General features: G+C 44.8%; 1 protein-coding gene across 1 annotated transcript in view; it reads right to left on the bottom strand.

Moving 5' to 3' along the window:
• The window catches only part of SUPT3H (SPT3 homolog, SAGA and STAGA complex component), a 1211638-nt gene that overhangs the window by 564675 nt on the left and 629058 nt on the right, over positions 1 to 17905 (bottom strand). The window contains exon 4 of the mRNA XM_069236106.1: positions 11978 to 12064. Coding sequence (XP_069092207.1) covers positions 11978 to 12064 — 87 coding nt within the window. The remainder of the gene's footprint in view (positions 1 to 11977; positions 12065 to 17905) is intronic.

Below are 17905 nucleotides of genomic sequence, written 5' to 3'. Positions count from 1 at the left end.
TTTTCTGTTGCAGGCACCTGGCCCACCCACAAAAGTGAGGTATCATTTTTATCGGGAGACTTGGGGGAACGCTGGGTGGAAAGAAATTTGTGTCTCCTCTCAGATTCCAGAACTCTCTGTCACCAAAATGTGAGGAAAAAGTGTTTTTTAGCCAAATGTAGAGGTTTGCAAAGGATTCTGGGTAACAGAACCTGGTGAGAGCCCCACAAGTCACCCCATCTTGGATTCCCCTAGGTCTCTAGTTTTCAAAAGTGCACAGGTTTGGTAGGTTTCCCTAGGTGCCGGCTGAGCTAGTTAGAGGTCAAAATCCACAGGTAGGCACTTTGTAAAAAAACACCTCTGTTTTCTGTGGAAAAATGTTATGTGTCCACGTTGTGTTTTGGGGCATTTCCTGTCGCGGGCACTAGGCCTACCCACACAAGTGAGGTATCATTTGTATCGGGAGACTTGGGGAAACGCTGTGTGGAAGGAAATTTGTGGCTCCTCTCAGATTCCAGAACTCTCTGTCACCGAAATGTGAGGAAAAAGTGTTTTTTAGCCAAATGTAGAGGTTTGCAAAGGATTCTGGGTAACAGAACCTGGTGAGAGCCCCACAAGTCACCCCATCTTGGATTCCCCTAGGTCTCTAGTTTTTAAAAATGCACAGGTTTGGTAGGTTTCCCTAGGTGCCGGCTGAGCTAGAGGCCAAAATCCACAGGTAGGCACTTTGCAAAAAACACCTCTGTTTTCTTTGAGAAAATGTGATGTGTCCTCTTTGTGTTTTAGGGCATTTCCTGTTGAGGGCACTAGGCCTACCCACACAAGCGAGGAACCATTTTTATCTGGTGACTTGGGGAAAGATAGAATATCAAAACAAGTGTTATTGCCCCTTGTCTTTCTCTACATTTTTTTCTTCCAAATATAAGAGAGTGTGTAAAAAAGACGTTTATTTGAGAAATGTCCTGTAATTCACATGCTAGTATGGGCACTCCGGAATTCAGAGATGTGCAAATAACCACTGCTCCTCAACACTTTATCTTGAGCCCATTTTGGAAATACAAAGGTTTTCTTGATACCTATTTTTCACTCTTTACATTTCAGCAAATTAATTGCTGTGTACCCGGTATAGAATGAAAACCCACTGCTAGGTGCAGCTCATTTATTGGCTCTGGGTACCTAGGGTTCTTGATGAACCTACAAGCCCTATATATCCCGCAACCAGAAGAGTCCAGCAGACGTAAAGGTATATTGCTTTAAAAAATCTGACATCGCAGTAAAAAGTTACAGAGTAAAACGTAGAGAAAAATTTCCGTTTTTTTCACCTCAATTTCAATATTTTTTTATTTCAGTTGTTATTTTCTGTAGGAAACCCTTGTATGATCTACACAAATTACCCATTGCTGAATTCAGAATTTTGTCTACTTTCAGAAGTGTTTGGATTTCTGGGATCCAGCATTGGTTTCACACCCATTTCTGTCACTCACTGGAAGGAGGCTGAAAGCACAAAGAATCGTAAAAATGGGGTATGTCCCAGTAAAATGCCAAAATTGTGTTGAAAAATGTGGTTTTCTGATTCAAGTCTTCCTGTTCCTGAAAGCTGGGAATTTTAGCACCGCAAACCCTTTGTTGATGCCATTTTCAGGGAAAAAAACACAAGCCTTCTTCTGCAGCCCTTTTTTCCAATTGTTTTGAAAAAATCTACATTTTCACTGTATTTTGGCTATTTTCTTGGCCTCCTTTAGGGGAACCCACAAAGTCTGGGTACCTCTAGAATCCCTAGGATGTTGGAAAAAAAAGGAGGCAAATTTGGCGTGGGTAGCTTATGTGCACATAAAGTTATGAGGTCCTAAGCGCGCCCTGCCCCAAATAGCCAAAAAAAGGCCTGGCACCTGAGGGGGAAAAGGCCTGGCAGAGAATGGGTTAAAAGCATAATTACTACCCATTTCTTTGTCACTATTGCCTCTTTTTTTTATTTACTTTATTCATTGTAATTCTCTGCAAATTAAGGAGAATCTTCACTATTATGAAAGCTATTAGCTACTATTGCACAGTTCACTAAGGCAAAAGACAAAAACGCACATATATACACACAAGCACACATGAAGCTTGCTTCATTTTGTGATTGTGAAAGTTAGTTAGAACTGGATTCTTGTGCACACAAATATTTAATCCCCCCACTTAATACTTCAATCAATCTCAGTGGTTCTACCTGACCACTTCCCACCTTCTCTGAAACCGAAGTCCTGCCATTTCAGGTAGTATGCTCCTTCGTTCCAGGCAGTATGCTACTTCGTTTCAGGCAGTATGTTCCTTCGTTTCAGGCAGTATGTTCCTTCGTTCCAGGCAGGCAGTATGCACCTTCGTTTCAGGCAGGCAGTATGCACCTTCGTTTCAGGCAGGCAGTATGCACCTTCGTTTCAGGCAGGCAGTATGCACCTTCGTTTCAGGCAGGCAGTATGCACCTTCGTTTCAGGCAGGCAGTATGCACCTTCGTTTCAGGCAGTATGCACTTTCGTTTCAGGCAGTATGCACCTTCGTTTCAGGCAGTATGCACCTTCGTTTCAGGTAATATGCTCTTTCGTTCTAGGTAGTATGCTCTTTTGTTCCAGGCAGTATGCGCCTTCGTTCCAGGCAGTATGCGCCTTCGTTCCAGGCAGTATGCGCCATCGTTCCAGGTAGGCCGTATGCACCTTCGTTCCAGGCAGGCAGTATGCACCTTTGTTTCAGGCAGTATGCACCTTTGTTTCAGGCAGTATGCACCTTCGTTTCAGGTAATATGCTCTTTCGTTCTAGGTAGTATGCTCTTTTGTTCCAGGCAGTATGCGCCTTCGTTCCAGGCAGTATGCACCTTCGTTCCAGGCAGGCAGTATGCACCTTCATTTCAGGCAGGCAGTATGCACCTTCGTTCCAGGCAGGCAGTATGCACCTTCGTTCCAGGCAGGCAGTATGCACCTTCGTTCCAGGCAGTGTACGCCTTTGTTCCAGGCAGTATGTGCCTTCGTTTCAGGCAGTATGCTTTTTCATTTCAGTCAGTATGCTCTTTCGTTTTAGGCAGTATTCTCTTTCGTTCCAAAGCACCCAGGGATTGGCAGGATGAAGCTGGCCTGCTCAACAACTTGTTTCCATTAAATGCTTTCTGAGCGAGCTGAGTCTTGCCCCCTTTCAGAAGCCTATGCGGGAAACATATCTTGTGCCTCTCAAATGATAACTTTCACTTGCTTCCCACAGCATTCAGTCGTCATTGTCTTCAGCATCATCTCATCACAGGCTGACCACCCTAATGCCAGATCAATATAAAGTGTCCCCAAATTGCCTAGCTTTCCACTTCACCCTTTGTCCCACCCATCGCTCTGCCAAGTAAATGTCATGCCATTTGTACAATTGAATAAAGAATAAACTTGATAAAACCTTTCAACAAAAAACTTTAATTTCGGCCTCAGCACAATGGCCACCAACCTTCATAAAACACACTCTGGAGGACAACAGGACCCAGCTCCATCCACAAATATGCAAAAGTGCACACTTCCTTGTCTGGAAGCCTGTGAGATCTTGAACTGGACCACCTTTACATCAAGTGTGCTTCAGGCTACAAAAAGGCTATTAATGTCCAGGCAGATGAATATGACCATAGAAATGGGATAGTTCAAGTTAAGTTAAAATTGCGAGAATCGTCCTATAACCTGTTTTCCATAGAAGATTACCTGAGAACGGAAGTGGTACGGAAGTGACAGAGCAATTTTGCTCTGTGAGGGGCAAGTGCCTTGTGTTTGTTTCTAACTTCCCTGTCCAACTGACCATACTGTCCTAAGTGGGTGATGAAGGGAAAAATCCAAATGTTCAGAAATGAGGCATAGCTGGGGGTCACCTTGCCAACCCAAAAGGGCTCTCGAGATATACCAGTGAATGCAGATTCCCAAGAGACTGGGTAGAGTCGCAGCTAAGGTGTTTACAGGTGAGTTTGTACCGTGGACCCTTTTATGGTGATCATGAATAAGACTGTAAAAAGGTGAACGACTGCACTGAATATCAGTTATAGTTTACATTGCTAATATTTGGGGCTGTACTTTGGAGACGAACTTGATTCCCCTATGGAGTAAGATTCCATTGAAGTTTATGGTAGCCTTCAGGGAAGGTGCCATGGAGGAAGAGTTCACTCAAGTCTTTGCCATAGTTTTCAGTGATCATGGTATATTTTGCAACATGGGCCAAGGCTCAACTTAAGGGTCCAATTTAGAGTTTGGCGGACGGATTACAGAAACACGATGGATATCCCGCTCACCGTATTACAAGTGCATTATATTCAATGGCAGTTGTGTTATGGTTGACGGGATATACATCATGTTTCTGACTGAGTAACCCATCTGCCAGACTCTAAATCAGGCCCCTAAGCCTCTAGTTTAATTTGATCTGCTTCTGACTGATGCTGCACTATGAAGAGCGACCGGCTGAAACAGAGAAGGGATCCGTGAAAGTGTATGGGATGCTTCAGGGTGGTTATAGTTGCTGTCGGACTCGACTGAAGCCTTGTGTACTCTTTAGCGTGCTCATTGGTGACACCATAGCATGGAATCAGACTACACTGAAGTCTATGGGATGCTTTGAGATGGTCATGGGTGAATGATGTTGCCAGCTCCATAGGGGTGCAAGGGAGTGTGTACTAACAAAGGCAATACTATTGACATTGCAAGTGTTTCTTCCTGCCAGTTGTGTGATATGGGAGCGCCAAGTATAATTACTTTCATCGATGAAACAAGAGAAAGGGGTGCGAGTACAAACATACACAAAGCATTGTGTGAAATAACCTTTTTAAAGAAAATAGCCATTAACAACAGCTTTAGTGAAGGAAATATAATCTCGTATTCGCTAAGCAAAAAATAATGTGACGCACATAAATGTTTAGGAACAAAACATGATAGGAAAATGGCCTGCAATGCTTGTGATGGTCCTGTTGGCCTTTTTACTATACTAAAAGAACATTCATGGTGCTAACATGGCACACAAATAGACACGAGAACATATATAAACAGTAATACACATGCCCGGGCTAAGTAGTCAGAAAGATAAACATGTTGAAAAATCACCATACAGCGCTGAACAAGAAAAACATGCTGGAAGAATTGTAGAGGGAGGTTACTGTGTAGAGCAGAGTAACAGGAAACATCACAATGACCCCTCAATAGCCCATGCCCAGGGCAATGGAAAGGTACAGGAAACATGAAATGGAAAGCCATTCAGTTCTCTCTTGAAAATGGGGAAGATATTGATTTGGGGTAGCCCAGGTCTCAGTTATTAGGTTCAAAACCTGAGAAAGACAAGGAGTGTGATTTATGTTTCCTAAAGCCACTGGTCTCTTACTGCAATGTGCCCCACCTGAAGTGGCACGCTTACGTGCTACACACTTGGGTGGCGGGAGGTGGATGGCTTTGTAGAACAGGTGGGCTGCCTAAGGTAAACGGCAGGTTGTCTAAGGCTAATGTTTACCATCCAAAGGGAAAAGGGTTTGTGAGTTCAAGACTGATGTGTTGTGGTCATATTGCTGGGGGTTGAGGCCCTATAGCTGTGTGAACCTGATTTCTGGGAGATCAGTAAGGAATACATTTCCATATTCTAATCTTAGCAAGTGCAACGTTTGTACAACAGGCTTGGAAGCAGAATCGGATATTATGTTTTGCATGTGACTGTATAGGTGGTCCTGGTGTGGGTCAGAGTGACACATTTTGTTAAAAGTAAGAGGGACACAATGCGGTTAGTGCTACAGACATATTTGGTTCACAAGACTAAAAGTGAAAGTTGTCTCAATTTGGGACTGTTGGGATTTAGTTTTAGGCAGCACTGGACCTTCTCTTACCCTTGGATCAGGTCAGTAATGTATAAATAGGCTATAGAGCTGTGGTGAGTACTGGTGCATTGGCAGGTACCAGACCCTGTACCACCTCTAGCAGCTCTGTGAAAACACTGAAGGTTGAGAATACTAGAATTTTGCCCCGTGGAATACAGAAGGCTGTAGGTGTGCGGATGGACACCATCTACCATTTCTGAAAATTGACTAAACCTCAGATCCTAAGGAAGTCATGTCAACCCTTTGCTTCTGATGCACATGCCAGAGCGTGAAGCAGGATACAATGGTCACTGGTAATTAATGCTGCCAAGAGATCACCTCCATCAGGAGTCCATAAATCTTATGAAAGTTGACAGTCTTCATGCTACAATCACATCTGAACTGTGACGTGCTCATGAAGCTTTTTTTCTAAGGCACGGATACACAGTTTGAGGGATTTTGCCAAAAACTGGAGATGGTGTTATGGGCCAAAGGCAGTTCAGCTCATTTGGGTCTGAGTACACTTTTATGGAGAGCGCTGAAGCTTTGATTAAGTCTCAGTAGTTGTTTGAGGTTCTAAAGGAAGTAACAGTTTAATGCAAGGTATTACACTAATAGTTGAGGAGGTTGAATATGGTGCTGCAAAAACATCTGAGGTCCTTCCCAACATTGAGGATGTCTTCAAAGTGTTTTTCCCAATCCAGTAAATGTGTCTACAGAGTCTAGCAGTGGGGCTGAGTGGGGTGGCAGTTGTGTGCTTGAGCACATAAAATAGTTTTTAAAAGGTTTATTGTGCCAGTAACTTTTAATTTTATAATCTTTACATTAGGTGAAGAGATGTAGTCCTATTCATTTTTTACTGCCACCCATAAAAGGGAAGTATGTCATAGGAGGTTTATTTTCAGATATCTATATTAATAGTCTGCAGGGTCTATCTTTCACTATTTAGTTGAGCAAATTTTAAGTTTCTTACTTTTAAGAGTCTGTAAAAAAATCTCTACAAGAATATTGGTCAAACTATTTTGGGTACTGAGTTGTGATAGCGATTTATGTCATTTTTCTTGGGCACAGGTTAACAGGTATTATAAGGCCAAGTTCTCAAAATACAAGATCTCTTTTTGGCTTACCCACAATTATGACTTTTTCACAACTTACAGTAAATGGATTTGTAGGTTGTCTAATCTGTTGACTCACAAGTCAGCTAATTATTGCATAGGTAGCCTACTGGTTGGTCATAAGTATCCTCTAATGGAGGCTTAGGTCACACAAGATGTTTTTGGCAAAGGAATAAGTTTCCTGGTCATAGTGTCTCTTCACTGCTCCACAAACACTATGTTACCCCTAGAATCATGCTGAAGAATTTAGACCCAAATAAAGAACAAGCACTGACAAAGCCAATAGGTCTAGCCTATGCGATTATGTTTTTGCCATGTTGTACAGCAGTGTGGCTGCTGTTCAGCATTGCTAAATGTTAGTAACGTGGTGTGGTGGGGTAGACTGGGGTAGTGAGGAGTGGGGTAGAGTAGAGTCGGGAGTGATGTAGATTAGCATGGTAGATTGGAGTGGGATCAATTGGATTGGGGTAGCTTCGGGTGGAGTGGAGTACACTGGAGTGGGATATATTGGGGATAGACTGGACTGGAGTGGTGTAGATTTGGGAAGAGTGGAGCGCAGTGGATTGGGTACACTGAAGTGAGATATATAGGAGTGGGGTACACTGGAGTGTAGTAGGTTGGAGTGGAGTTGGATAGAGCGGTGAGGGGTACATTGGGATGGGTGGGGTAGAATGGAGTAGAATGGAGTAGATTGAAGTGGAGTAGACCGGGGCAGACTGGATGGGGTAGATTGGAGTGGGGTAGATTGGAGTAGGGTAGCTCGGGGTATGGTAGACTGGAGTGGGATAGAGTGGAATGGATTTGGCTGAAGTGGGTTAGATTGGACTGGAGTGGGGTAGCTTTTAGTGGCATGTGGTAGTATAGAGTGGAGTGGACCAGAATGGGTAGAGTAGAATGGAGTGTGGTAGATTGGGGTTGGTGGAGTGGGGTGGATTGGGTGGCTTGGAGTGGGAAGACTAGAGTAGGGTAGATAGGAGTAGGGTAGATAGAAGTGGGGTAGATAGGAGGGGGATGGAGTTGGATACATTGGAGTGGAGTCGAGATTGGAGTGGAGTGACAGACTCAGGAACAGTGGAGTGTCGTGGGGTAGATTAGAGTGCAGTGGAGTAGACTGGATGAATTAGAGTATGGTAGATTAGAATGGAGTAGATTGAAGAAGGATGATTGGAGTGGGGTGGAGTGGGGTGGGGTAGAGCAGGGTGGGGTAGATTGCAGTGGGGGATTTGGAGTGATGTAGAATAGGGCAGAGCAGATTTTGGTGTAGTAGATTGGGGTGGGTTAGATTAGGATGGCATATGATGGGATAGATTTGAGTAGGGTAGATTGGAGTGAAGTGGGGTGGTGTAGATTTGAGTAGAGTGTGGTACAGTGTAGTGGGATACAATGGGGGAGTAGGGGAGCTTGTGATGGAGTAGTTTGGAGTAGGGTGGGGTGTTGAATAGGGTGGAGTGGGGTAGAGTGGTGTGAAGTGGGGTACAGTGGAGAGAGTGGGGTTGCTTGGAGTGAGGTAGAGCGGATTAGGCTGAGGTGCATGGGGTAGATTGGAGTGGGTCAGATAGGAGTGTGGTAGATTATTGGGTGGTAGATTGAAGTGGGGTAGATTTGCATAGAGTGGCGTGCGATGTATTGGGGTAGATTGCAGCAGAGTGGGATATAATGGGGAAGAATGGAGTGCAGGGGATTAGGGTAGAGTGGAGTGAGGTACATTTGTCATGGAGAGGAGTAGATTTGAGTGCAGTAGAGTAGATTGGAGTGTGGCAAATTAGGGTGCAGTGGGGGAGAGGAGTGGAGAGTAGGGTAGATTGGAATGGAGCGGGGTAGACTGGAATGGAGAGAAGTAGATTGTAGTGGAGTAGATTGTAGTGGAAAGGAGTAGGGTGGACTAGGATGGAGTGGAGTTGGGCAGATTGGAGAGGGTAGAGAGGAGTGGGGTAGTTGGAGTCTGGTAGAATGGCCTGAGATTGAAGTGGAGTAGGTTGGAGTGGAGTTGGATAGATTGGTGTGGGGTGAATTGTGATGTATGGGGTAGATTGGAGTGGAATGAATTAGAGTGTAGTAGTATGGGGTCGTTTTGAGCAGGTAGATTTCAGTGGGGTAGACTGGAGTTGGGTAGTTTTGGGTGGAGTGGGTTAGAGTAGACTGAGGTGGGGTGGGGTGGAGAGGGTGAGATGGGACTGGAGTGGGGTAGATTTGAGTAGCATGTGGTAGATTAGAGTGGTGTGGAGCAGGGTTGGGTAGAGTGGAATGGAGTGTGGTAGATTGGGATACAATGGAGTGGGGTAGATTGTGTGCAATGGAGTGGGTACATTGAATTGGGGTGTGGAGTTGGACAGACTAGAGTGGTGTAAGATCAAATATGAAGTTGTCTCCTACTGTACAAGTGAAAAAAGGTTAAAAAAAAGCACTCTCTCCAATGCATTACTATGTCCCACCTATACTCTATCAGTCTTTCCTCTATCTCCATTCTGACTCATCCCAAATCTCATTCTACTACTTTGATCTCCAAAATAACTCTTCCTACACTGTTCCCTCCTCTCCCCTCCGGGCTCACCCAAAACTCAGTTTACTACTATGATCTCCCAAACAACCCTACTAAATTCTCCCTCATGCTTTGCCCCTTTGACTTATCCCAAACCTCATTTTTACTAGCATGATCTCCCAATTAACATTTTCGTGATTCTTCCCTCTTCTATCCCTCCATTATTCTATTTCAATGCAACTAACAGACTCACATGTCCTCTGTTCAAATTAACTCATACCTCCCTATACTAATACTATAATCATATTTCTCTATACTAATCCACCACCAATCCTTTTGGGTTTCGGAGTGGCGTGCTACTCTCTGAAAAGCTTGTCAACGCCTCGTCTAGGGGTAGTAAGCGCTCTATAAATACCATTACAATAAACTGGGGATGATTGGAGTGGAGCATGGAAGAGTGGAGTGGGGTAGTTTAGGGTTGAGGTAGAGTGGGGTAGATTGGGTGGATTACAGTAAAGTAAATTAAATGCAGTGGGGTAGACTGGAGTGAAGTAGACTGGAATGAGGTAGACTGAAGAGGAATGACTGGAGTGGGGAGGACTGGAGTGGGGTAGATTGCAGTGGGGTGGGTGGAATGGGGTGAAGTGTGGTAAACTGGGATTGACTGGAGTGGAGTAGGTTGAAGTTGAGCAGATAGGGGTAGATTGTGGTGGTGGAGGTAGATTGGAGTGGGGCGATTGGGGTGGAATGGGTTCGTTTTGAGTGGACTGTGGCAGACTGGAGAGGGGTGTACTGGAGTGAAGTGGAGTGGGGTATATTTAGGTAGAGTGGAGTGTAGTAGAGTGGAGTGTGGGAGATTGTAGTGGAGTGAGATTGATTGTAGTGGAATAGATTGTGGTGGAGTTGGGTAGAATAGAGTGAAGAGGAGTTGGATAGATTGATGAGAGTTTGGAGTGGAGTGCGGCAATTTGGAATGGAGTGGGGTAAACTGGACTGCCTTAGATTGGGGTTGAGCATATTGGAATGGGGTAAATTGGAATGGATTAGGGTAGACTGGTGTGGAGTGGGTTGGATTGGAGTGCACTGAAGAAGAGTTGACTGGAGTAGATTGGAGTGGAGTAGACTAGGGTAGCTAGGAGCAGAGTTGGGTAAATCCGAGTGGAGTGCAGCAGACTGGGGTGGAGTGAGTAAGATTGGAGTGGGGTGGGTTGATTGGGTTAGACTGAGTGTAGTGGGGTAGATTGGACTAGAGTGGAGTAGTTTGGTGTAGAGTGGGGTAGACTAGGGTAGAGTGAGTGGAGTAGATTGAAGTGAGGTAGATTGTAGTGGAGTGGGATAGATTGGATCGTAGGGGAGTGGAATGGGGTAGATTGGCTATAGTGGGGTAGACTGAGTTGTGGGGTAGAATAGGTTACTGTGGGGTAGATTAGAGTGGTGTGATGTAGATTAGGGTGGGGTGGGTAAATTGGGGTGGGTTTGAGTGGAGTGAGGTAGACTGGAGTGGGGTAGATTGAGTGGAGTGGGGTAGATGGGAGTGGAGTAGACTGGGGTAGATTGTAGCAAAGTGGAGTTGAGTGGGGTAGGCTCGGGCACACTGAAGTGGGGTGGGATAGACTGGAGTGAAGTAAGTAATGTGGAGTGGAAGGCCGTAGAGAGAGGGGCATAGAGTGATGTGGAGAGGGGTTGGGATAGAATGGGGGGCAGAGTGGCGTGTTGTGACGTGGAGTGAATGTCATAGAATGGAGTGATGTAGGTTCAAGAGATGTGGCGCTCTGCAGAGTGTCATAGTGTGGAGGGGTGTATAGTGGAGTGGCATGTTGTAGAGGGGAGTGTTGTAGAATGGAGTGGCATCTCATAGAGTAGAAGGGCATAGAGTGGAGTAGCTTAGTTTGGGGTATTTATGGTGTGGCACCGCACTGCCATTTCAGAAACACATTCCAATTGAACTGACCATTACATTTACATTGAAATATGGTTTTATTGCACACAAACGATAATTTGTGCAAATGTCATCACCTAGTGTATTGATGTGCTTTGATCGTATTCTCAAATATGTTTCCACAACACTTCAGAATTACAAAGAAAAAAATGTGCTTCATTTGTACGAATCCAAATATTTTCTGAAACATCAGCACAGATCATTTTTTTGTTGTGTGCTCAAGCTGGATAGCCTAAAGCAAATAAAGACAGCAAACAGAAAGCAGAAAATATGAGTTACAGACCACAAAGCTAATTGTAAGCTACTGGCGGAATACATTCCTAGGTCAGCTTTCTGAATGTCTCCAAGATGTCTTTAGCAAACCAGACAGCACAGCTGTCTGGTAGGCTGCAACCTAAAAAGGGAGGGGAATTGCAGCACAAGGAATATGAAGATGGAGAAATATGGGGTATCATATTTTTATGTATTCAAGGCGGTTTATAAGATCTGCACCACCTCCCACTCTCCCGTCCACCCTTAAAACATTGTAATGAAAATACAAGAAATTACCAGAAAAAAACACACAAACACATTTTTCTTGACGCGTATTGCATTCAGATTATTTAAAAATCATGATCAAAACAGAATATAAACGGTCTCATTCTTGCCTTATCTTTTCGCATCAGAAACAGGATATCTTCAGCAGAGATGACCCGAGATCCCCTGAGTTGGGAAACTTCAGCTGCTTGCTGCAACTAAGAGAGAAAGATACATTACACAACAGCAAAAATGCCAGTCTATTTGGATAATCCTTCTTGAGAAGCGAGTACAAAAAAAAAAACGGACAAAAAAGTCAAACTTTAATTAAGGATGAAAGCCTTTTCTAGACGGGGGTCCTGTATACAATTTCTGCATCCGTATCAGGGCACATTTTGTACATTATTGCTATGTATGTGGTATATTCACCTCATGACTAAATGTTTACACGTCTGAATCCACAATTTATCAGCTTTATCTGTCTCGATGCACGGAGATGAACTTGAAAACTACAGATAAAAGATTTTCAGACAGCTGGGGGTGCTCAGTTGATCTTGGTTACACATTTGACACAATTACTAGGGGAGAGAGGCAAATATTTTTTCAACTGCAGCAAAACTCCTTGCACTGTCAATGCACAAAAAGGGAGTGCATATAGGGAACCAAATGCTATTAATTCATATATGTTTCAAACGTACAGGGTCCAAACGTTTTAGAACTTGAAACCAAAATACACTAACGTGCACATTGTGATCATCCTGTTGTATTTTAAGGGATTCAGGAAAACCCAGAGATGGAGAGAATTTACAGCTAAAAACAGATCTAGAATGAGCAAATGTCAGTTCCTAATATCGACCCTAAAGCATGTAATAGGGTTCTCCTTGCTTCTGATCGTGTTTGAGTGAAGTACCATGCTCAAAAGTAAAAAGTGCTAATAACATTTTTCACACCTGGATAAAACAGGATTATGCTGGTTCTATCTTTGAGATCGCTAGACCCCTGTAATAAGCAAAATAACACCAGTATGCTACTGTAATAATCATTAAAATTGAGTTGAGACATGTAATATCTAATGCCAGAGAAGTCACTAAGCCAAAATAGAACCGCTACTTGAAGTAATCGGGGCTTTGCGGTTTTCTCTTGGGGAAAATTTTAATATGGAGATTTAAGCCAGTACCAGATGGCATATTCATCTTCACTGATGGAGTTTATTACACAAAAGGAGGGGGTTCTTCGCGTGTTATAGTCAAGTTTCTGAAAGTGGATTGCATTGACCCCCTTGAATTACGTGTTTGCAACTATTTGCAAGCTACATAACGATGTGCCTACTTTCCCATTACAGGTTTCGGATTTTTTCTTTTTTAACCTGTCTACAAGTAGCGGACGTTCATAGGATTGAGAAAAAGCTTAAACATTTTAAACTGAGTTATTCAATAACTTGTTCTTGAAACTTGTTCTGGTAGAACAATTGGCTGGCGGTACTTTACTCATTATATTAATACACATTGCGCAAATCCGAAAAACACAGCCAAAGTTATTGTCAAGCAAGAGAACGCTTTTCCTTGTGTCATCTGTAAAGTAAGTGTGTGTTTGTGTGCGTGCGCGTGCGTGTACCCTTTTACGTAATTTCTCCATGCAGTTTCGCAGTGCGCGCGCGCGTGTGTAAACACTTTTAGAGAGAAAGAGCAAGCAAACTTACAAATTACTTTAACGCACCTTAAAGTATTTTCTATAACATGCCACCCTTCATGTTCACATTAGCAATGGATTTACTCGGTTCCACAGGCTGAATAAGTGCATTATTAATTTCAGAAGCTCCCATGCTGGTGTGGCCTGAAATAAGTCTATTCACAAGTTAAAAAGATCAACAAAACAGTAGCTGTTCCTAATATCCAGAGGAAAAGAAAGATTGTAGTTTGGCAAGAGTTCAGTGGGCAAAGGCTGCAGTCCATAAATCATAATACTGGACTGCATTAATTTTTTTCCACACTAATCAAACAGACACAGAAAGATGGCTGTGTCTGGTGCGCCAGGCGCAGTACATGGTGCAGGAGGGGGCAGCGCTATTCCCCCGTGAAGACTCACTAGGGTCTTTAGAACTACAGAGAGGGCTGAGACTGAGGGAATTTAAAGGAATTCATAAGCGACTGTAATATAAGCTGGCCTGAAACTGCACTGGAAAATGTAAGAATGTGAAAAATGATAGCTCTACTTTCTTGGCGGATACAGATTCAACTCTCATTTTGATTAGTTCGAGGGCAATCAAGGTACCGTATTTCCACAAGCAGGGGAAAACACATACATTGTAGAGAACATTTGTTCCAAAAAAATGTTTATATTGTGCTGTTTGCGAGCGCTGATTCGACGGAACCCTGAGAACATATTGTACAAGCCGAGCCTGTGTCCTCTGAAGAAAACTCAAGTACATATCGCTCGTCGTGCGGACGGGAAACATGTGATGTACTGGGCGCCATTTTCTTAAACTGTTTCAAAACTGGGAAACCCGTCTCCGAGCTTGAACCGGGGTGTAAAAGAAGGTTAGCCACATCGGAAAACCTACCCTGGAGGTATTAAAACGTGAGCTTCCTGCGGGGCTTCGAAGCGCCCCCTTCCCCCAAGCACATTGTGGGAAATATTAATTTACTAGGAAATACAAACTGTCACTGCCAGCTTGTTCCCTCAGTTTACCAACACCAGGCTGGTGCAAACACGTCAGGGACACTACTACATCCCAGAACTGAGGCGTACCTGATGAAAGGCCAGGCCCCCACACTGTGGCACTGAGTACTCGCACAGACAAAAGATGACGGATTTATGCTTGTTAATATGCGGAGCCCCAGGTAATAGCGCATGGTAGAATTCCAACCCATTGCCTTTTGCACACTGTGCCACTCTAGACTGAAGTCAGCCTTATGCAAGTCAGCACTGACTATGCACCTCATGGGAGCGGCGTGGCCAAGACAAAAATGATGGGCTGGTATACAGCCAGTGGCTGAGATTAATTCAAGTATACTATCCATCACTTTGTTCTTGTTGCAGTAGACACCCTTATTGTGACAGGTATGCCCAGCTGGGGGCCACAAACTCACTGTGCCATAGGACTCGAGCTATAACTCACTGAATAGATCATCAACGGTAGGGGGTTGCTTATGTTCCGGTCTTGAGGGGACCTCTTCTAGCAATTCAGGCTGGAATGTTTCTATTCGCACAGGAATCAAGGATGAAAATATGGACTAGGGTTCAGCCAGAGCAATTGTTAGGGAGGGAGACTACTAAGTTCTTGTTGCAGCAGTAACATTTGGTAATAAACCAGACTGGTGTAGGGGGCGTCGCCAGCCGCCAAGAGAAATGGCCACTTTCTAGACCAGCTCTGCAAAATAACCAACTAATCCCCTGCCATTGGTTAATGAATCCGTCCCCAGACCACAAGCTAACAGCGGTTCCTTGATGGTCAGTTTGTGGGGATATCAGTGAGCCCATGATTGCTGAATCCCACTGCCAGGAGAATATAATAGAACTCAGAGGCCTTGTCAGAGAGATGGAGCCCCGGCCTCAAATTCTGCTCTGATGCCAATGGAAGAGCTGGGAGGAGTTGCGACGGAGTGCGTTGCCCAGACCTAACGGTGGTGAGCCCCTGCTATCGGGGGCATCAGGGCAGGCCTGGAGTCAGATGGCCCAGGTCTGACAGACTTTAACCCCACCAGAGGCTCAGCAGAGAAGCTGCTGAGGCTTGCATGGAGCGCCCTAGCAGGCCAAAAAAGCGGTGATGACTGAGGCCCGACTCAGCAGCTCCAGAAGCGGCACAGGTTAGAGACCCACACAAAATTACTTTCACCAGGAGCCAGCTTGGTGAATTTATAATATATGTGGTGGCCCTGAGAAGCGAAATATTACTGCAGTGTCGACCCATAGTGACTAAGTAAAGACCAATGCGAGGAGGCGGGAGACACCTATTTTAACTAAAGTGAGCCAGTGAGCATCAGTACAGTTCTATAGACAGGAGCGCACCAAGAGGCGAGAGCAAAACTTTCTCCTTCATTGCAGCTGGTGATCTCCAATGGCCTAACCCACTGCCAGGAAGGCCCTCTAAGAGGTACTGGACAGTTCGTTACTAACTGGGCCTGATTCTGCTCCTTAAAGAAACCTCTAAACTGTTTGATCTGCCCATCGGAAGATATTGATCGCTGACCTGTTGCTTTCCTGGTTTGGGGGGCCTAGTGGAGGCTGGCATCTCCTCATGTCGTTGCTTGCCTATTTGGACTGCGTGGTCCCTAAGTCTGAGTGGATTGAGGTGGGGGGAGCAGCACTCATGCACCAAGAAACCTGACAGACCACATGGTGTGCCAGTGTGCACCTGCAGGCATGAGGCAGCAAGTATTCCCCCTGGTGCCCCCTGGACCTCCCCCTTTTTTCTACCCCGCCTCAACTCTTCAACCATGATGGGCTGCAAAGCAGCACAGAGCTATCATCAAACTAAACTGGATAAATACGCACACCCAAAGGGCTCAGAAGATATAGAGGGGTCCCCAACGTACTCGCCACTGGCCACCCAACCGGCCTCTGAGGGGGAGTCTCGGACACTCAAAACATTATGGCAGCAATACAAGGAGTACAAACAATGCTGGAAGGGCAAACAGACTGTCTCAATGGAAATCTCATTGGTTAGAGCAGACCTCCGCAACATGAGCATTAGAGTTAGGCAAATGAAAGACACAACAGCTACCTTACAACAAGATATGACGTCCCTTAAAACCCAGGTCAGTGAACTTCGAGCTACAAATGCAAACTTGGAGGCCCGGCTTGAAGATTTTGAAGGCAGGTCCCGGGGCAATAATGTGCGCATCTTAGGAGTCCCTGAAGGGGTGGAGAGGCCAGTAGTAAACTTATTTGTGGAAGACCTCATTCTTAATCATCTGCAACCACGCAGCCTCTCCAAATATTTTTCTGTGGAGCGAACTCACCGAATCCCTGGTGGATGTCCAAGACCGGGATCTGCTCCACTCCCCATCATCACCCGCATATTCAACTTTCAGGACCCTGATGTTATACTCCAAACAGCCCTCAGTGCCCCTGCAATGATTTATGAGAATGCCAATATAACATTCTTTCCTGACTTCAAGCTTAAGGTTCAGAGACAAGGGTGCAGCTTTATAGAAGTTAAAAGGGCCCTGCGAGACAAAGAGATTAAATATTCAATGTTTTATTTGACAAGGCTGTGAGTAGATTCAGAGGGGAAGGTGTGATTCTTCTCGACCCCAGAGGAGGCATGGGATTGGCTGGGTGGATGGCTAACAGTGAAAGGTAAAGGCCCCAATCCACAGCGAGAACGGCTGAAGAAGCAGTCTGAAATATCGACCGGATGACAGCAAGGTGACTCCAGCCAAAAAGGAGAGGAACCGAACACCAGCAGCCTCCAAGTTCAACTGACCCAATATGATCAATGACAAGCATTCACACCAAATGCAGTGGCGCAATCTGTGGGCGAGAAGTCACTGTTCCCTGGCTCCAGTCCCAAGAGTTGCTGAGACATGTCTGAACGCTTCGGATCCTAAGACTTGAGCCTGACAGGCGAAACTACATTATAAATGTGGGGGTGGAGGGACGAAGACTCCCCGTCTAGATGTCTTACAGATTCATAGACCACTGGTTAACTGTATGGCCTCTATTTTGGGGGAACTGGTGATGTATCAAGGGGAAAGCCACGGCCTCTCCTTAGTGCGATCGGTTGGGTTGTGGCAACAGGCACTCTGCAGAGTTGGGGGGGCAGTTTTAGGTCTGCAATGCAGGGAAGCAGGGTAAGGGGTTTTGTTATTGTTAGTTTTGATCGGATCTTTTCAAGCTGTGTGAAGGGGGAGGGTGGACAAGTTAGACTGTGGGGAATTTTTCTTTCAATTGATAGACAAGCAGCAACTGTTTTACACTACACTGGTCCTACATAGGTCATCATGCACACAGGGTCCACTTCCTTCCTGGTTACTTGAAACCTTTGCAGCAACTGGAACTACAGCTACACTAATACACAATAGAAAACTATGGTGAATATATTGGCCACTTCCGAT

Source organism: Pleurodeles waltl, chromosome 5 (genome assembly GCF_031143425.1).
Source record: "Pleurodeles waltl isolate 20211129_DDA chromosome 5, aPleWal1.hap1.20221129, whole genome shotgun sequence".
Taxonomy (NCBI): domain Eukaryota; kingdom Metazoa; phylum Chordata; class Amphibia; order Caudata; family Salamandridae; genus Pleurodeles; species Pleurodeles waltl.
Note: the sequence above shows the minus strand (reverse complement) of the source record. Positions and strands in the feature narration are given on the sequence as shown.